At 45.8% G+C, this 18784-nt stretch overlaps 8 protein-coding genes across 8 annotated transcripts; 3 read left to right on the top strand and 5 right to left on the bottom strand.

Annotated features, from left to right (window-relative positions):
• Positions 1 to 503: 503 nt before the first annotated feature.
• TrAtP1_011947 (uncharacterized protein) lies at positions 504 to 2938 on the top strand (the record flags this gene model as incomplete). Its single annotated transcript, XM_066115316.1, has 3 exons — positions 504 to 754; positions 809 to 911; positions 962 to 2938. The coding sequence occupies 3 exons, from the start codon at positions 504 to 506 to the stop codon at positions 2936 to 2938; spliced, it is 2331 nt and encodes a 776-aa protein (XP_065971414.1).
• Positions 2696 to 4524, bottom strand: TrAtP1_011946 (uncharacterized protein). The gene has a single exon (XM_014084964.2). The coding sequence runs from the start codon at positions 4079 to 4081 to the stop codon at positions 3086 to 3088; it is 996 nt and encodes a 331-aa protein (XP_013940439.2). The 5' UTR covers positions 4082 to 4524; the 3' UTR covers positions 2696 to 3085.
• A 571-nt stretch (positions 4525 to 5095) lies between these two features.
• TrAtP1_011945 (uncharacterized protein) lies at positions 5096 to 8616 on the top strand. The gene is made up of 5 exons (XM_014084963.2): positions 5096 to 5400; positions 5480 to 5842; positions 5903 to 5981; positions 6079 to 6250; positions 6340 to 8616. Exons 1-5 carry the CDS (start codon positions 5345 to 5347, stop codon positions 7014 to 7016), a joined length of 1347 nt encoding a protein of 448 aa, XP_013940438.2. The 5' UTR covers positions 5096 to 5344; the 3' UTR covers positions 7017 to 8616.
• TrAtP1_011944 (uncharacterized protein) lies at positions 7302 to 8279 on the bottom strand (the record flags this gene model as incomplete). Its single annotated transcript, XM_014083475.2, has 1 exon — positions 7302 to 8279. The coding sequence occupies one exon, from the start codon at positions 8277 to 8279 to the stop codon at positions 7302 to 7304; it is 978 nt and encodes a 325-aa protein (XP_013938950.2).
• Positions 8617 to 9030: 414 nt separating the features above from the next.
• Positions 9031 to 10065, bottom strand: TrAtP1_011943 (uncharacterized protein; the record flags this gene model as incomplete). The annotated part of the gene is made up of 1 exon (XM_014084962.1): positions 9031 to 10065. The coding sequence occupies one exon, from the start codon at positions 10063 to 10065 to the stop codon at positions 9031 to 9033; it is 1035 nt and encodes a 344-aa protein (XP_013940437.1).
• Positions 10066 to 11735: 1670 nt separating this feature from the next.
• TrAtP1_011942 (uncharacterized protein) lies at positions 11736 to 12802 on the bottom strand. The gene has a single exon (XM_014084961.2). It carries the CDS (start codon positions 12772 to 12774, stop codon positions 11848 to 11850), a length of 927 nt encoding a protein of 308 aa, XP_013940436.1. The 5' UTR covers positions 12775 to 12802; the 3' UTR covers positions 11736 to 11847.
• A 2082-nt stretch (positions 12803 to 14884) lies between these two features.
• TrAtP1_011941 (uncharacterized protein) lies at positions 14885 to 16013 on the top strand. Its single transcript, XM_014084960.2, has 2 exons — positions 14885 to 15458; positions 15527 to 16013. The coding sequence occupies exons 1-2, from the start codon at positions 15150 to 15152 to the stop codon at positions 15851 to 15853; spliced, it is 636 nt and encodes a 211-aa protein (XP_013940435.1). The 5' UTR covers positions 14885 to 15149; the 3' UTR covers positions 15854 to 16013.
• Positions 16014 to 16454: 441 nt separating this feature from the next.
• On the bottom strand, positions 16455 to 17815 carry TrAtP1_011940 (uncharacterized protein; the record flags this gene model as incomplete). Its single annotated transcript, XM_014084959.2, has 3 exons — positions 16455 to 17054; positions 17128 to 17457; positions 17516 to 17815. The coding sequence occupies 3 exons, from the start codon at positions 17813 to 17815 to the stop codon at positions 16455 to 16457; spliced, it is 1230 nt and encodes a 409-aa protein (XP_013940434.1).
• Positions 17816 to 18784: the final 969 nt, after the last annotated feature.

The following is an 18784-nucleotide window of genomic DNA, read 5'->3' as shown; positions in this document are numbered from 1 at the left end:
CAATCGGTAACAAAAGTAGCAAGCTGAAGAAAGAGACACACTTCATAAAATCGGCTTTTAATGATCCTCATTTAATTACATAATTACAAACTTCAATTCCGGGAAATTTCAGCTGGGTTGTAGCATAGCTGAGCTGGCCTCTGGGCTGGCTATGAGACACACCAAGACCCGGATGCCCAGCTGTTCAATGAAACTCGTGGGTGTGACAATTTACAGTAGCCGCAAATATTTACATCGTACTGGAGATATCGACTATTAATAGGCACCATGTCTAGCATGACCCAACTTAGAAAACGGTATTTTGAATCCAAGCTTTATGAAATCTTTTTCTCAGGGCTTTGCTTCCCTTTTGTGCGTCATTTCTAAGGGCCCTCCAGCAGATCTTTTACCGCGAAACCAGAATTCTACAGTATCCGGATAGCCAAACGCTTCAAAGTTACATTTCTAATATTAAATTGACCATATCTCACAAGAGATTTATAAATTGAACATCGAGCAATACAATGTCAAACAAAGCGAGTTCTAACGTCGCTTTTCCGGTTGCAGCCGGCGATGATACCATGTCCTCTGCTGTTGTGCCTGCGGTTCCCAGCGAGAATCTTGAGCTTGTGAAACCAACAACCCACGGCCGAGGCGCCCTCAGCATGGTGACTACAGTAGCCACTACCATTAGAGAAGCCATCAGCTCGTCATTCACCGCGTCTTCCACACAACTGATGACCGTTCAAGTTCCGGCAACTATTATTGATCCAAGGTGTGCTCGTATTACAGGCCAACGTCTACTCTATATATGCTAATTATACTACAGTGAATTTTACTGGAATGAACCCAAAGATTCGATCAAACCGTTAGGCGTTAGAATTGCAGAAGCTCAATTGGTTGACAACCAAATACCAGTGAGCAAAGTAATGGTGAGTTAACCTTGCTCAAATTGTAAGGATCAAAAGGCTTATGTAGTTAGATCGACCGCACTAGGAAAAGTGTTGCGAGAAGTTACCTTGCTGCCTTGGACTGCTTGGTCTCCGTCGAAACGTCCGTTTCATCTAGCGAAGATGAGAGGCTGCTGACTGGGCGCCAATCCGAAATTCGCGATAGATATACCAAAGCCATGGACTACTTGACGACAAGCGATTATGGCGAGTCTGGAAAATCGAGACTCCAGACCTATGTGGAGAAACAGGAGTCTTGGAACCAAGCCGTTGAACGTTATAATGAAGCTCAAACGCGACACCAGCAGACCATCAAAGAAAAGGGATTGACCGCAGAACAACAGGAGTATTCCTTTCTGGAGTGGCTGCAGTCAAATGGTCGTGATTACAAGGCAGCCATTCAAGCCAAGTACATGGACTGGGTTGTGTATGGGAATAAATTCCCAGTTGAGTTCCATTTTGGACTAGTTGATCTCGCTTCTGCCATGAAACGGGTTGAAAGTAGCAAAGAGGCGTTCCGGAATCTTACTCTGCTGGCAGCCGATGGCGTTACTGAATACAACAGTGTCAATCTTATGCCTCCAAATTGGGCCAGCCTGGTACAACAAAAGATGGACGAGTGGCAAAAGCTCAACAATAGCCCATCCATAATAGAGCTTCACGCAGAGATCAAGCGCCTTCATCATCTTTTGATCTCACATCAGGGTCTCTACGATGCTATTAGCAATGGCAAATTTATCCCGCATCAATTCAGTGAGACTGAAGACGAAGCCAGCACAGCACTACGGGGCCATTATGAACAAGCTTATGCGGATGCCGACGCCAAAAAGTGGGCTACAGGACAGACTTCTGCGAAAGATGTTGAAGAAATTATAGCGGAAGGCGCCAAAATACTTACCGGAGAGAACAAAGTATCTACGGGGAAAGACAGTAAAACAGCTGTACAAAAAGAAGACAATGCACCGTCAACATTGGCCGGTGATGTTGAGCACAACGTGGAAGCGTTTATCAATCCTTTTGACGCTATAAATGCCGCAGCGGATACCTGGAACAAAGCATTCACAGCTCAGAAAGCTGGAGTTATGCAGGCCGCCGACGACGCAGGTAAAGAAGAAGCTCAAAGCTATGTTAGAGATCGGATTGAAACCATCACACGGCAGATTGAAAAGCTTGAATCTAAACTCAAGAGTGTGAGCTCTGAATTGGTGCCTCTGCCCAACACTATTGTTGCACCAGAGGTTTACGCCAATGGCAAAGTCGTCAACGATCATGAACTTGTCGCCAATAAAAAACTTCTGGAAAATTCAATGGTTAAAGATTCATCGCCATGGACTCGCATTACAATGAAGGTGGCCGTATCAGAACATGACTCGCTCAAAGCGGCGAGCCATTCCGCTGTGAGTGAAAACTTTGGCGTTGGATGGGGATTTTGGTCAATGGGAGTCGGCGAGCCCAGCTCATATCCTAAAGAGGGGCCAGATTCAACTATGGATGATCTCGAAGTCGAAGTTTCAATGGAGTGTATGGTCGTCGACATTGAGCGCCCTTGGCTGCATGCGGAGCTCTTTGCTGATCACCAACTTGACGCCGCTCCGGGATTCATGATTTCGCCTGGGCGTGAGTTCTTACAACATGCTGTGGAACAGGACCTACCCGTGGAGATATCTCATGCACAATTTTCTAGTTATCCAAATGCCTTTATTGTTGCCTCTAATGTGGAGCTGGAGTTCCATGGCAATACCGCGTGGTTAGAGAGCAGTTTGGAGGCATCAGCAACGGAGGCCAGGGCATCAATTGGCTGGGGACCTTTTATACTTGGTTCTAGCTCTTATAAGAGCTCCAAATCGGGTTCAAAATCACGGATCCAAAGTACAGAGGCGGGTGTGCGAGTCAGTCTACAGACGCCGCAGATTATTGCTTGGACACAAGAGCTATTGCCAGCGCTGCCGAAACGCATGGGAGGAGATTTGGGCTTATCTGAAATGTCGATAGCCGGATTCTCCGTTTAGTTTCATTGACGTTGAAGTGCTATAGCAAAAGTAAACTGAGTCGACAATTCAGAAATGGGTACTTAGATGAAGAAGATATACTCTCGCCAATATGGCATTAATTAATATACAGACCCGCGACGTAAACCGCTTCCCGCCCCACAAGGCCTATGATGCATAAGCTGGTAGCTGGATATCGACAATCCAGGGAAATTGAACCAGGTTATCGTGGCCTTTAATTGATGCATTGATGAATAAAGTTTTTCCATTCCCTATAGACAACGTCCCATCGGTAGAAGGGCTAACTTGGCAGTAGCCACGTAAATGATATTCCGCAACTTTTCTCTCTCTTATTTCCTTTTGATCTGGCGACTCGAATCTTGATCCGTTTATACTCGATAGCGTCTCAATAGTCGTTGATCTGTCGTTATCTATATCGGTAAAATGAGAGGGATTACTTGAGATTTGGGATCTCCAAGTAACCAATCTTGCACCCCATCCCTCGTGGACGTGCCCAAAACAATGAATCCTAGGCTGGGCTTTTGCTACAGCTGCAAAGAGCTGCGGGCATCCGATTCTCTTTCTTTCTACAGACATGTCCAGCATCCCATGCGGTGGTCCATGAGTAATGGCAATATCGATTTCGCTGTCGATGCTAAAACTGTGGTTGCCGCTGTACTGAAACCCCCACTCATTAGATGATATTGTCGATGGCGTATAAGGGCGTGCGTAAACTTTTAGATGAGCGCCGTTTTGGAGAGAAAACCGATGCGATCCTTCGTCCAGAAAAATTATGCCCTTTTCTTTCGCTTCGTTCATGAGTTCTTGAGCTGCGCCATAGTCACCATATTCTTTCCTGACCAGCGCATCATCCAGAGCTTGCAATCTAGATGCCTCAGATATCTTCTGCCTGAAAATCGGTATATCGAGCGCAAAGTCATGATTTCCGGCGATTGCGAGTTTGAGAGGCGCATTAATCGCTTCCATTTGACTGATACCTGCGCGGAACTCGTCTAGTTTGGAATGCTGGGTGAGATCGCCACAGTGGATTGCCACATCTACGTGTACGCTAACGCCGACTGGGAATTGCATTCCATGAGTATCTGAAATGATGAGAAGCCGTGTGTTAATACCACGGTCCGGTTGTTTGGGGTTAGAATCCATAGCTCGGTCTGAAATTAAGAAGATATAGAAGTCTTGTCGATGTGAGGCTCTGGCTCTGGCATTGCTAACTTGAAAGTTGATGGAATGAAGTTGATTTCTTGCAGTACTTTACTCTTGCACGTTACCTAGGTGATTAGAGTACCAGAACGCAACTTCATTGCTTGCTGCACCTTGAGAGAGAGAAAAAAAAAGTGAGGCTTTTAGAGTTTTAGCAGATGCTTTCCAGTGGCTTTCGGCATAAGCCCTGTGACACAAAGAAACATGAAGGTAAACAGAAAGTGTACATATGCCATGGCGGAGCTCGCAACCTTATGAATAATGGATTTTTCAGGAACCAGTGATGTACAATCAAGAGAATCGTATACATTTTATTTCTCTTTGCAGAAAAAAACCCCATAGTGGGTTTTAAAAAGACCTGATGAATTTTGAGCTTTTGAGGTGGCTGCCACATGTTTATTGTCTTACGACTTTTTGGCTTAGTGCCGCCTGTGAACGAAAGAGTGCCTGCTGAATAGCCATTTACTTGCCGTTTCCATTGAGGATTGCAGCTCCAATCCTAATGATCAAATGGCTCAATTTTCCTCGTATGATGCAAAGCTAGATGCAGCAGATGGTAATAGACTGGGGGCAATGTAGGAATTACATCAACGAAGATTAATAACTTAACTAAAGAACGGCCACCTATCTATGATGTGAATAATATCGGTTGACTAGTTACAGTTATCGCAATACACGTCTAGGTGGATGAAATGAAGCCCTACTAACAAGATAGGTACACGACGTAATTGCGACACGGCACAATGGCATCCGTCAAATTGGCTATTTCTTTTCCCCCAGGCACAGCAACATGGCATTGCTTCACATTCGCATTCCTGGAGATGAAATAGATGACCGCATCGGCTTTGAGGCGCCGCTAGCTCGCGGGAAACCGGCAGCTTAGCGGCTGACGATCGCGTATAACGGAGCTTGATGCACTTGTTTTAAGAAGCAAGCTGAATCTCAATATTGCCATTGGGCGGCGTTCACATCACCATTGCATCATTACACTATTAGCGAAATCGCGCAGCCACGCAGAATGGACTGATGGAGCTACTGTGATCTGGCCACCGCACGTCATGCTTTGCATATTTACAGAGCATATAAAGAATAGCTCAAACCTCATAAAATAAACACATAGGTTATAGGTAGCTCTTCAAGTACATCACTTTATTCAGCTTACTCGTATAGCATCTACTTCTCTTGTTCACTGGTCCTTCATCCACAATGGTCTGGCAACACGGCGATCACCATGATATTCCTAGCGAATTTCGCATCCACAAGTATGAACACTTTGGTTTCTTGTTATCCTTTGTAATGAATTTAGGGAGCTGACCTTTTCTTTTTGTAATCGTCGTCTAGGCCGGGCGCGTGGCTCCCAGCAGATCATCGTGTCCATCGGGAATTTCTTCGCCGCGTAACCCATCACGTCGACAAGCATCCTGACGAAAAGTTAACCCCGGCGTTGCAAGAATTCAAAGAACTCATTGAAGGCAACAGCCGAATCTACATGTACTTTATTCAGATGTTTGAGGAGATTCCGAACAAACGGCCGTACTGGCGGGATCCCACAGGCACAAAGCAAATTCGCGACTACAAGCATATGCTACAGGTGCTCAATCACATTGTCTCAAGGGCGCCAGAGTGGACAGATGCAGCCGAAAGTGCTGGCGTGGTTGGGGTTCCCTTTTGCGCGATCCTCGATTATCCCATGGGTACACCAAGGTAAGAATTCCGGCATGTTTAACGCCACGGGCGAGATGGCTTATTAACTCGGCTTCGCAGTGGCTATGCTGCATTCTTGGACCCGGACGTGAACAAGGCACTCAAAAAGGTTTTGAATGAATGGGGCAAATTTCTAGAGGTAATGCTACACAATCCAGTTTCCGTTTTAGACAGCATTTCGTTTTTACCAAACGATAACAGGCATTGGCAATCGGCTAACATGAGCGTGACTACAGACGCCAAAATCAGCAGAGGTCTTGGGTAACCACAAGCTAGGCTGGTTCGGCGAAACTGGCCTAACTGATGTGATGCAAGTTGCGAATGCTCCTTTGAAGTCATCCATGAAATTTGAAGAAATGTTTGTATGCGAGCCATCAGCAAAATATCACGGTTACAAATCTTGGGACGGTACGTGTATCATGAATTGTAACCTAGCAGCTGGCTACCTCAAGCATGATGACCTAAACGAGGATAGAAATACTAATCAAGATATGCAGACTTCTTTACACGTCAAGTACACGACGAGGCAAGGCCTGTGGCATCTCCAGATGATGACAACGTCATTGCGAATGCATGCGAATCCAAGGTTTTCAACGTTCAACGCAATGCGCAACTACGAGATAGGTTTTTTGCCAAGGGCCAGCCTTACTCAGTGCTTGATATGCTAGCCCACGATCCACTGGCCAAACAATTCGCGGGAGCAACAGTTTATCAGGCATTTCTGTCCGCCCTGTCTTACCACCGCTGGCACTCTCCGGTTTCCGGAACGATTCGGCGTGCGTTTGTCCAGGATGGCACATACTTCAGTGAACCTCTATTTGAGAACGTTGCAGATCCTACCAATCATGGAGAAATCGACACGAAGGGCATTACAGTTGGTCAGGGTTACCTCTCCGCGATGGCAACCAGAGGCATCATCTTCATTGAAGCAGATAATCCGGCCATTGGCTTGATGGCATTTATCGCTATTGGTATGGATGAAGTCAGCTCGGTCGATATTACCGTGAAGGAGGGGCAACATGTGAAGAAGGGCGAACAGACCGGCATGTTCCACTTTGGCGGTTCGACGCATTGTTTGCTATTCCGCAAAGGGGTTAAGGTATCTGATTTCCCTGAGGTCGGAAGGAACGAAAATGTTCCTGTGCGTAGCAAAGTCGCTGTTGTTACACCCTAAATGGTGTCTAGATAGGTTTGCAGCTCTATCCACGTCTTTTGAAGATTTAGAGAGGAGTTACGCATAGGAACGAGACTAATAAATGATTAAAAGTTTCATGACGGGCTATCTCTTTCAGATGTGGAGCATTTCCATATCGGATAGATGCTTAAATTTGAATGTCTAATACAATATACCGTTGAAGTATCAATCCGCCAAACATTGAGTGTTGGTCTATTAGTGTTGATCCAGCCTATGAGCTATATAACGGCCTGGCCTTTCTAAATCCACGTCAAGCGATCTGCTCTAATTGCTGGCAATTCGTTGCTGGCGCTGAAGCCAATCCTTCCAGTCTGCATCCTGAGTAATGAACCTGACTCTGGCTTCTAACCATTCTGTATTTCCCCAAAACCCCCACGAGGCCTGAAATCGACACCAATCTACAAGTGCGGTTTCCCAATGTCGAAGAAAATCGTCCCAATTATATGCAGGCATATCGCGCCGAGGTCGATTGCTCATGAGGATAGACCAGTAGTGCTTGAGTAAAATCATCTCGTTTTCGTCCATTTTTAACGAAGAAGGGATCGGTTTATAACTCGTGAGCAAGCTGAGCGGCACAGAGCAAGTAAAAAGCTTCGCGAGGTCACACACACCCAGCCCAATGCCCGCATATTGAAAGTCAAAAAACACAACGTCGTCGCCGGATTCTGTTGAGAAGAGATTTTCGGACTTTACATCGCCATGGATATATGTCTCAAAGTGTCTACCGCGTGGGATCAGAAAGTCAGCGGCAGCTTCACCCAGCGATGGCAAACCATCTACTGAGCTGCAAAATATATCAGACCATTCCGAGAAATGATCATGCGCGAGCAATTTATATTCCTCCTGCCTAGTGGCGAGGTATGTATAACCGCCATTCAGCCAGAGATTTGTGCCACCGCATTTGTCGTCTTTTTGGCGCCTCGCAGCTTCTTCGAGTGGTGGCAGAAGAAAATCGCTCAGATCTTGAGGCAAATGAGCCCAAGAGCTGCTATGGAATTTGGCTAGCCATGCCAGCGCTGCATATACCTGATTGCTCGATAGAATTGCCCTCTTTTCACCTGCAACCGGGAACTCGGGCCTTAGATCGTTCAATAGTGTAGCCATTACGTGGTCAATCCCGTCATCAATGGCTTTTTGCCGCATGCTCCGCGTTGACGCAAAGCACTGGGCCACGGGGATACTACTGGCGAGGCGAGGCGCAACTTCATCATAGAAATACTGCTCAACCTCGTAACTGAACATCTTGCGGAGATGCCCTTCGTCTCCCGTCTTAGTGGGGGGTGGACTATTTTCAGGACAAGGCGGATGGCACTGTCTTTGTCGTTTCCCTGAGCCTTGGATAGTCGATGCCACTTTTCGGACGCGCTATTCGCAACTGGTTTGGCCGTGATAGCACAAATGTGGCCATAGCCCGCCCACAGGCCTTGAATGACTGTGCATGAAATCAGTTCGAGGTCTAGCCAAGAGAGCATTATGGCGGCAATGCGTTTTGGCTCATTATGTTGGCTCATGGTGATAGTGATTTGGGTCCGCAATAGTTATTCAAGCGACAGGTAGTGTGAAGATTCATGAGATGTAGGCGCTTTCCTTTCTTTTCCACTCCATATGAACGAAAATATTATCGTGGATTATGTAATCAATGATCTACTCAGAGCACCTGTTTAGGTACCGCAAGCAGCATGGGCTCTCGGCAGAGGCTTATGTACTCTGCAGGTAGAGCTTCGCAGCCGAATAGCGTCTCCAGCAGCTTCAGACAGCAACCTTAGTCAACATGTTCAAGTAATTTATTAAAAGCAAACACCTCCTTTCATATAAACTGCTCGAATTCATCCAAGACTATCAAGCTATTTACTTATATACATAGACTAAATAGTCAGTCCAACTATATACTGCTAAAAGGTGTATCATACATCGTGCAAACATGGTATCTCTCCGGAATAAAGTCAAGATATATACTGACTTAAATGCAAACTCTTCCTCCTTTATTCTATTTCTAACCAATGCGAGTAAGCAAGTTGTCGCCAAAGGTCCAGTTACCCGCTCCATCCCAATTGATTGACCACGTCATCAAGCCTTTCAGAGCACCGTTGTAGTGGTCCCATGCTTGTCCTACTAAGCTTGGGTTCATATAGCCCCCGCCAGCTCCATTTTGTGCAGGTAGGCCGGGTACTTGCATGTCGTATGGGATCTTGATTGTGGTGCCTTGGACAGTAAGTCCTGCATTCAAGCAATCAGTCTGAGCAATAAATCCCGCGACAGTGCCGGCTGCGTATGAGTCGCCTGAGCAACCGTAGTAGTCGTCGTTGTAGTATTGCATGTTGAGCCACCACAGTCGGCCGTTTTGGATATATTTTTGAATGATTGGCAGGTATGATCCCCAAATAGAGCCATACGTGACGCTACCGCCTGTAACATATGGTGTCTCCGGTGCCATAGTCAAGCCAAAGTTTGAAGGCATCGCAGCAAGAACACCATCAATGATGCGAATCAAGTTGGCCTGGGATGTGGAAAGCGTGTTGATATTGCCGCTGCCGGTCAAACCAGTCTCAATGTCGATATCAATACCGTCAAAGTTGTACTGCTTCAAGATTGGTACAATGGTCGCGACAAACTTGTCGGCGACTGTACTAGAGCTGAGGTCTATGCCAGCAGAAGCACCTCCGATTGACAAAAGAATTGTTGCTCCAGCTGCTTTAGCCTCACACATCTCGGCCGGTGTTGCAATCGTAGTATCAGGAGCCATGTCGTTTTCCCACAGCACTGTGCCATCTGACAGAATAACGGGGAAAGCAGCGTTGATCACATTGTAGCCATTCTGTTTAATAATAGGGTTTTCGATTGGTGTCCAGCCGAATCCGGGGTGAACGCCGTTGGATGCTCCGTCCCAGTTCTCCCAATATCCCATCAGGACTTTGCCGGCCGGTTTTCCCTTGAGTGCACATGTTGCATTTTGTGCAGAAGCGGTGCCAATTAACGTCGATGCGATGGCAGGCAGCAGCAGAAATCTGGCGTCAAGAAGGCGTGTCATGACTGAATGCCTGATAAGATATGAAATGAAGTAAAAATGGTAAATTAGGTATTGGAAAAATAAGAGAAAGTATAGATCTGATCATAGACTTATGAAGCAGAAGATGTGAGCTTAAACCATTTCATTGATAGGCATATGCGGTGCTTTTATAGAAGATATCCCAATGATTTCTTGGCTTCCTATTACTCTCTCTTTGCTTGCCTATTCTAAGAAGGTAGTATCATGACTTAGTCTGGTGAGCTAAATTCCCTTGATGGATCATCCATTTCGTCGAATGATAACCTTACATTCCAGAGACAACTTTGTTAGCTAAATAAATGGATTGAAGTGAGTTGCTCATCTGCTTTGAAATACGTATCACATCAACTGCTGTTCAGCTCAATGCAAGGAAGCACAATGGACGCATCATGATATTGAAGTCATGCAAAGGGTCTTTTTTTGCCCTGCCTCTGATGCCTACCTAGTACAAGGAATCAAGAGCTTGGCGCATGTTTCTCATTTCTCACACTCAGTGTTCGGCGCGTACAATCCGGATAACGGAACAAACAAAAGCACTTATCTTATCTTGATAATAAATTTTATGCATTAATAGGAAGGTGAAATAGAAAGCTGCCCCCCTCGTAGGCGCGTAACGTAGGATTCTGTTGCGGCATAGAGCAATCTGGGGCAGTGGTTAATAAACGCTGCTCCAGCGCCTGAAGATGGAAGTTAGCAGTGTAAGGGGCTGTAAAGGCAAACGCGGAGGCCCCCGCCTTCCTTGGTAAACGTACAATAACTCGCACTAGTATGGGTTTGAAACTTGTGACTTAGTCATGGGTTACATTCCTGGGCGACTAGAGAGGCATGTAACATCGGCGTGAGGCATCTCTGCACAGGAGGTCTTGCACTGCTCTTGTAGCACGTGCCTTTATTCCGATCAGAAGAGAACATGAAGTTACAATGGCTATATAAAATACCGTATTTTTTTTTGTCTTAATAAAAAGAGAGATTTAAAACTTGCAAGTGAATGAGTGAATAAATGAATGCAACTGACGCTGACGCCTACGAATCTATCCTGTAATCTATGGGCCGTCGATCACTACCTATGTCAGTAATTTCTCCCACTACGCCTACCATCTTGGGCTTCCAAGCCGGGGTCCACAGCATACAAAATCGGTCTTTCGTTGTTACTATTACCAGCAGCTGTACTTTCCTTTCCTGGATAAGCATCAAGTTATTGTATACTCACTTGAGGCTTTCCTTTAGCCATTAATCTCTACTTTAACCGCACGGAATTATCTGCAGCGACTTGCTTGGTGCCGTAAGCGTGGGGACGGGCTGTAACGTTGGCACTCTATCTACGAAACAGAGCTTTCTTGGAAATCAAGACTTTTTAATCTATTCGTCCTCCCGCTTTATCATTTTTTTTTTCCTGTTATTCAGGTTATTCTAAAGGAGCAAACCGTTACATTGTGACTCCAAAACGATTGCAGATAAACGCTAAATGCAAAGTACGCCCGCCGCTACTGCACAGCAAAGCACAATTGAGGGGCTTCTCAATATAGAGGGTTGTAAAAAGAGAAGCAAAGGGCAACAATCATCACGAAGAGCTCTTCGACTAGCTATCTAGTGCTCTCACAAGTAGACATTCTCTACACTCAGTGCTACGATTGTGTCTCAGTGCATGGTCATAAGTCGTCAAAGATAATTCACAATATGCCTACTTAGGGGTTTCGATAAAACTAAAACTGCTTTCCATGCTTTCCAGGATAAAGTGACCCTTCACAGATGGCAAAAAACGCACTAACCCCGTGGCCGCCATACCCTTTGTCCTTCCGTCACTGATTCATTCCCAGGTAATATTTCCCTCAGCATCTCATTGACCCCCTTCCTTTCATCCCGTGCCATTTCCCAGTGCCTGGGATATCCCAAGCTGACCTCTTCATACCTCACGCCTTCCTTTACGTCAGTACGTCTAACATGCAGATGTCCTGATACGACCACTTGCGCCCCTCCGTAATCAGCACCGAAACGCCCAGCTTCCGCCCAATCTTGAGTCCTTTTCGTCCCGCACCAGAGGGAAAATCGTGGAATCTTCGGAATGTATACCAAGTCCTCTCGCAATGGCCAGTGATTCACAATCACAAACTTAGTGTTTGGATACCGTGCTGAATATTCGGAAAACTTTTGCTCCCATCTCTCACATAGTGCTGTACACCATTCGTCCCGTGACTCGTAGGGGTCTGGATGCAATAAGGCTTCGTCCGTGGCCCAAACATTGTCTTCCATCGCCCAATCCAGCGCGCCTTCTCGAGAAACATCGTCTGGTCGGAAAGAATAGTCGTATAGCGTAAATATAAGTGCAATCACGACGTTGACTCCATCCGATCTCCGCCATAGCATCCAATCATCCTCGGGAGTAAGAACACCGTACTGCCGGGCTAGCTCTACCAAGGCGTTGTACTTTGCCTCTCCTCGAAGATTATCAGCAGGGTGCTTTGCCACGGAAGGAGAGACGGAGTAGAGCTCATGGTTTCCTGGGACCCAGAACACGTGCGTGAAACAAGCTTTGGCGCGCTCAAACACATTAATCAAGTGTGTAGCTGATTCACCAATATCACCCGCAAGGATCAATCCTGTGCCAGGCGGTTTGGGCTGTAGGAGATCCCACTGAGTGGCATTTAGAGGATATGCAACGTGCAAATCGGAGATACCATATAGCTTCGCCATCGTAGCTTTGCTGTGTCAAGAAGAGGCTGGACAGAGTGGGGTTAAGAGCTGCCGAAGCGATAACGTCTGCTTACTAAAATGAGATTTTAATCCTATCCGTTGTATTACAAGAATTCATGTATAACTCAATACTATCATATAGATACATATAAGATACATATATCGGACTAAGGAAGAGGTGTCACAACATGAATACTTGTTGAATGAAAAATGAGCCCCGCTCTCATCGGATGAGGTTCCTATCCTTATAAATGATATCTATTCCAAGGACATTCTCATGCTATCAATCAGCTACCCATGAAATATAACTGGGCAATCATCTTTTAAATAAGTCATGGCCTTATTTGGTATTGTTTAAGCCAGTTGTCTCTGCGCTGAGACGCCATGAATACAAGTTGTACTCTAGGTTATTGAGAATTAAGAGGTGTTGGAAGCATTGAAGCTAGCTTCGCCATAGTGCTATCGTGTCCATCCTCAAGCTTAGTCAGAATACTGGTCGCGCTTCCGCTCATAGCTCTTCGACAGAGCACCAGCATCACTATCCTTGAAAAAATTTGGAAAATAAGAAAACGATTTAGACTGACATTGTATCATTCGGCATGCACAGCTACACAGAATATACTCCGTATTCCCAAACTATATCGAACACAATATCTACAAGAAGGTACGCTAATGATGGGCGAATGTCTGAGAACGAGAGTTGCTCTGTCATTCAGATCGCAAAGTATCGTTAAGCAGTGCTAAAGTTGAACCGCCTTGTGTCTTTATCTACCCAGTACTGCTTGCTCGGGCTGAAGTTACGCGTTATATAATGATTAGGCTGTGTGATTTCTTTTTTCTTTTGCCGCGGATGGGCGTATTTGTGTGTATATGTTTCAGAAAAAGAGAAGAATAAGGCGCCACTTCGCTGGTAGCGAAATGGCTCATTTGCCTGTTTTAGTCAGGCAATCAGAATCTTTGGCAGTCTGTATCGAAGCAAGTTGCGAAGCGCAGCAGAGTGATACTAACGTGGAGGAGGTAACCAAGAGTGCAGCGCTCACTCTATCTACCTATGCAATAACCTACAATGAAGAGCTTAAATAGAGCCGGCATCGCAAAAATCATATGCTTAGCATTATGCCCGATGTTTGTCAATAGAGCTAGCCTTGCCTCTTAACTAACCCTTTTACTAAAGACTATCCAATATTTTGATTCAATTTTTACTCATTGTATATTGCTGTTACCCTATGGGACTCTGAGTGATCATTATGAGGCTGCTCTTACACTGCTTTATTATTGCTATTACCTTAGATAGAGCTTAAAATGATCACTCTGACGTAATTGACTACATAGTAGATTTCTTGGGTAGGAGCTTCAAAAAATCATTTTGTGTTTGGAGACAATTATACTGATGAATTGGGATTGGACTTTCTCACAACTTACAATAACGCGCCCTGCCAGTTGGATAGCACTCGCAGAGTCGTCATATGCCACCAATAGAGGTCGCGTTTGACCAAGATGTATTTATGTCTAGATCACTTATGTCTAGATCACTTATGTTCCTGGAAATGCAATCTACAATTTTGGCCACCCGAGAATAGTCTGGGTACCTCATCAAGAAGAAATATAGGTTAAGTGCCTCTTGTCGCTGATTACCCTCGATTATTTTTACCCCGCTATGTAGCACAGCGATAAATGGTATCTTGACGGCTGTGCAAATACAATGGCCAACCACTTGGCAGAAGCCGCTGATGATTGCGCATGATACAGCTTCGCATATATTTCTTTGAGGCTCTTTCACAGGCTGTAATGCGCTTGTCATCTAATCGCCGGCGAAGTACGCGCATCACAACCGCAATCCATGCTGCTACTAATGATGAGCTGACCGCTTAGTCAATTGTCTCTTGCGGCTCAACCTGCAGCATTCAAAACATGTAAGTGTACTATGTACTCCTTTTGCATCCTCAAGCGCCTACATTACCAATCAATTGGGCGGTTAATTTCTCAACAAGTCGACGCCTGTCTCCAAATGTTGCTAGCAAACTGATTATTGCGTTACCCGCGCGGGAATTATCTAATGGTCTTGCTCGCCGCTTTTTGTACTGAAAACCGCGCGCTCTTTGGAAACTGACTAGCAATGTGTACTAGCCAAATTACAAACTATGTGTCAGCAGCCAAAAGCCACTCAGTAATGCCAGCACAAGCCATTTCTAAGCTTGACCAATGCAGAGGAGGTTGTAATAAATTAGCCAAAAGGCAAAACTAGAGACTTTGTATATATTGTGCTGCAGCCGCTTTCCAAAGTCGTCCATCAATCAGATTTCGCATTACATTCAGATACATCCTTCATAGCAACTTGCATCTTTTCATAGCCACTTTAACATCCAATCGCCGATATGTCTTCCACCGTGTCCGCTGATCAATTCCTCGCTGCCGCCAAGTACCGCCGCACCGTCTACGGCCTCAAAGGTACCTCTGCTGTCTCTGATAAGCGAGTTGAGCAAATCGTCGGAGAGGTTCTCTCTTTCTCGCCCTCTTCATACAACACCCAGCCAGTTCGCGTTACCATTGTGACTGGCGAGAAGCACAAGCAGCTGTGGGACACCATCATCAAGACAGCCGAGCCCATCCTGAAGGGCGCCGGCGAGGCAGTATGGACGGCCATGAGCGGTATCTTTGAGTCGCACAAGGCATCATATGGATCGGTAGGCATTACTCCTCCTGATGAGACTATTTTATATAAATCATTCTTTCCATACTGACAAAACGGCAGGTTGTTTTCTGGGAGAGTGGTGACAGCATCAAGGCAGCAGGAGAGACACACAAGTCGGGCGCACACATGTTCGGCCAATTTGCGGAGCACTCGACCGGTATGGCTCAGCTCCTCGTCTGGACCGCTCTTGAGCTGGAAGGATTGGGTGCCAACCTCCAGCACTTGCAAGCCATTCCTCCTGTTGAGGCAGAGATCAAGAAGTTCCTCCAGGTGCCCGCCGACTACTCACTGAAGGCCCACTTGAACTATGGTGATGAGCCCGGCCCCCACAGCACCACCGTCCCTGAGAAGCTTCCCCTCAGCGAGACCCTGAAGATTGTCAACTAAATACATGTCTGCGAGCTACATATTCTCAGCGCGTCTTAGAACTATAGATTGCGGATGAGTTCAAAAGTATAGAGAGCTGCTTTAGCGTTACTTTCGAAATTGAAATGAAAATTTACATATGATATGCAATGCCCTTGACTACCTATACATTGAAACGCAGAAATTTAGTGATTTGTAGAATTGAACCACTAGTGAGTGCACAGCGTTTATAACTTTATATGCGGGAAATAAAACCCTCCGACTGTACAGCCATCAAAAGGGAATCATTATATTCTAATTTTCAGCAATAATAATCCGAATCCGAATCCTAATCCTAATCCTGATAGGACATATATGTCATACAGTTACAATACTACAAGATTCGCCGTTTTGGAACGAACTACACAGTGTCAGGAAACATTAAAGCACAGGTATCTGTCATATCTTTTTGTTTTAGCGATCTATAGAGGGTCATCTAGCTAAGTTGAAAACGCTGTAGAAGCTTATATACCCATCGCACTCCATCATGGTGATTAGCTTCTTAAATGAGCTAAGCAAGCCAAGCAACAGCTGTGCTGCCCTTCCATGAACATTTCACTTCATCCTTCGCTCCATCAACGATTTAAGAACTGTTTCCGTTGAAGATGATAACGTTGGGGCTGCCGTTGAGGCTTCCGGTTACACGACCAGATGTAGCCAGAGCTTTAATTCGGTTAGTGACAGCGGTCGGAGAGGTGAGACCCTCGAGAGATTGAAGATAGAGGGCCAGGCCGACAACGTGAGGTGTAGCCATGGAAGTACCGCTGATTGTGTTGGTAGCAGTGTTGGATCCAATCCATGACGACAGAATGTTGACGCCAGGGGCAAAAACATCAACGCCAGCACCATAGTTGGTGAAGGAAGCAGTGCGCCAGTTGATGTCCAATGCGGCAACGGTTATGGCGTTAGGAACGTTAGCAGGAGAAGTGCCGGAGACTGGCTGGGGGTTTCCCAGAGAGTCGCCATTACCAGCGGCGACAATGGTAAGCACGCCCTGGTTAAAGGCTGCGTTAATGGCGGTCGTCCAGGTAGATGAGGCAGGTCCTCCAAGCGACATGTTAATAGCAGACTTGCTAGCACGGCTTTTCGAGACGATGTCGTTTACAGCCCAGTTATAGCCGTCAAGGATAACAGAGGTGGAAGCACTTTCACCAGCAAAGACCTTGACAGAGATTAGGCTCGCCTATGAGCAGTACCGAGTTAGTCTTGAATGCATTCATGTATTCACAACAAAAAGTCGACAAAGGGTAGCTCACCTGCTTAGCAACACCGTATGTAGATCCACCAATTGTTCCGGAAACATGAGTACCATGGCCAAGAGTATCGACATGCTGTCCTCCTGCAGCATTGTAGCCAAGGCTGGCACGCCCGCCGAATTGCTGATGAGAAGTGTTGATACCAGAGTCAACCACATAGGCAAAGGTGCCGGCGCCGGCTGAGCTATCATAAATGTAGCTTGTGGATCCAGATGTGCGATGGGACACAGTGCCGAGACCCCAAGGAGCACCAGATTGTGTGGTCAGAGCACGCTTGTCTTCAACAATGTCCGACAGATGCATGATGTAGTCTGGCTCAACAGACGCAACCTATAGTGTGATTAGCTTCTTTTTGTTCTTTTATCTTCACAATACAGCGGACACGTACATCGGGGTTGGACTTGATCTGCTCAATTGTCTCCTCGTCAAACTCGCCCGCATAAGCATTCCAAGTATGAATGTTATAAGTCTTTTCAACACCAGCAGTGCTACGCTTGGTCAACGAACGGGTGTGGATGTCCGTTACCCAGGCGAGATGAGAGTCGGTATCAATAGAAGCACCCTCTTTAAGAGTGACGATGAACTTGTTGGGTACGGCTTCAGGCTTCTTGTGAAGAGCTGCAGGAGCAGCGAGGACAGCCGGGAGCAAAGCTCCAAGATAGAGAGCGAGACGACGAATGCTGGTCATGGCTGTGATGTGCTTTGTATAGTGGAGGAGAAAAGATAGGAAGTCGATGGCTGTTCCAACTTACCAGATATTCTTGCGAATACAGCCAACTTAAATAGTTTTCATTGTCACTGCGGATGATATGCTCGATTTCGCTATCTGAAGCCTCCATCACGTCTGCCAGAATCACTCCATTGTAATTGCTTGCCAAGCCGCTGAGTATAGATATCCAAGCTGCCTAAAAAGAACTAGAACGAATAGATCACACCAAGACTATAGGTTTGTGTTACGGCAGCCACGGTGCCCAGATCTTGGCAGCTAGTTTGAATGCGGAAAGAAGCATGATGAAGAAGCAGTATCTCCAAGGCATCAACTTGGATATCGATGAAGATGGTTTAATACATGGTCTATTTCTATGAATAGCCGTCTTGCTTTTCATCATTCCCACTCCAAATGCGCTGTCTCCAATCTCCTCATCACTACCGGACAAATAATACAAATAGCGAACCCATACAATTTAAGATTCATTTAAGGTTATTTGACGCCTATAGACTAAGATTCGCTAATATTTACGCTTAAAATCGAACTCTCGATGGGTTGTTTGTATCACAGGTAAAAATGCCGAATGCCGTGCGGACTAAAATCGCGCCAATAGCTGTGCACCTGCTTTTTAAGTTATCATGTCCGAGAATCAAGGAACCTTTGAATAGAACGCACGGCAAGGCTCTAATAGCGCAATCATAGCCGGCGCCTTATCAAGATTTAAGAAGGAGGGGTGGCCGAATAGCGGAACTTTTTATATTGCCCGAATGGGAAGGTGATTCTGCCACCTCGCTGAGTAACCAAAGTTTTCAATATTACGGATTGTACGTTATGGGGAATCCGCTATTATAGAGCGCTGGGATCTCGGATTATTATCCATGCTGCTCCTACAAGGCGGCTGAAGATTGTGAGCGATAAGAGATGGTAAACGACATGTGATATTTTTGA

Source organism: Trichoderma atroviride, chromosome 6 (assembly GCF_020647795.1).
Source record: "Trichoderma atroviride chromosome 6, complete sequence".
In the NCBI taxonomy this organism is placed as follows: Eukaryota; Fungi; Ascomycota; class Sordariomycetes; order Hypocreales; family Hypocreaceae; genus Trichoderma; species Trichoderma atroviride.
The sequence above is the reverse complement of the archived record's forward strand: the minus strand, read 5'-3'. Positions and strand labels throughout refer to the sequence as shown.

What these genes read in the sequence shown, in the direction of transcription:
- TrAtP1_011945 (XM_014084963.2), top strand. Translation starts at nt 5,345, where the DNA reads ATGGTCTGGCAACACGGCGATCACCATGATATTCCTAGCGAATTTCGC. An exon ending in TATCCCATGGGTACACCAAG is followed by an intron (nt 5,843 to 5,902) that starts GTAAGAATTCCG and finishes TCGGCTTCGCAG; the next exon opens with TGGCTATGCTGCATTCTTGG. An exon ending in AATGGGGCAAATTTCTAGAG is followed by an intron (nt 5,982 to 6,078) that starts GTAATGCTACAC and finishes GCGTGACTACAG; the next exon opens with ACGCCAAAATCAGCAGAGGT.
- TrAtP1_011946 (XM_014084964.2), bottom strand. Translation starts at nt 4,081, where the DNA reads ATGGATTCTAACCCCAAACAACCGGACCGTGGTATTAACACACGGCTT.
- TrAtP1_011942 (XM_014084961.2), bottom strand. Translation starts at nt 12,774, where the DNA reads ATGGCGAAGCTATATGGTATCTCCGATTTGCACGTTGCATATCCTCTA.
- TrAtP1_011941 (XM_014084960.2), top strand. Translation starts at nt 15,150, where the DNA reads ATGTCTTCCACCGTGTCCGCTGATCAATTCCTCGCTGCCGCCAAGTAC. An exon ending in ACAAGGCATCATATGGATCG is followed by an intron (nt 15,459 to 15,526) that starts GTAGGCATTACT and finishes ACAAAACGGCAG; the next exon opens with GTTGTTTTCTGGGAGAGTGG.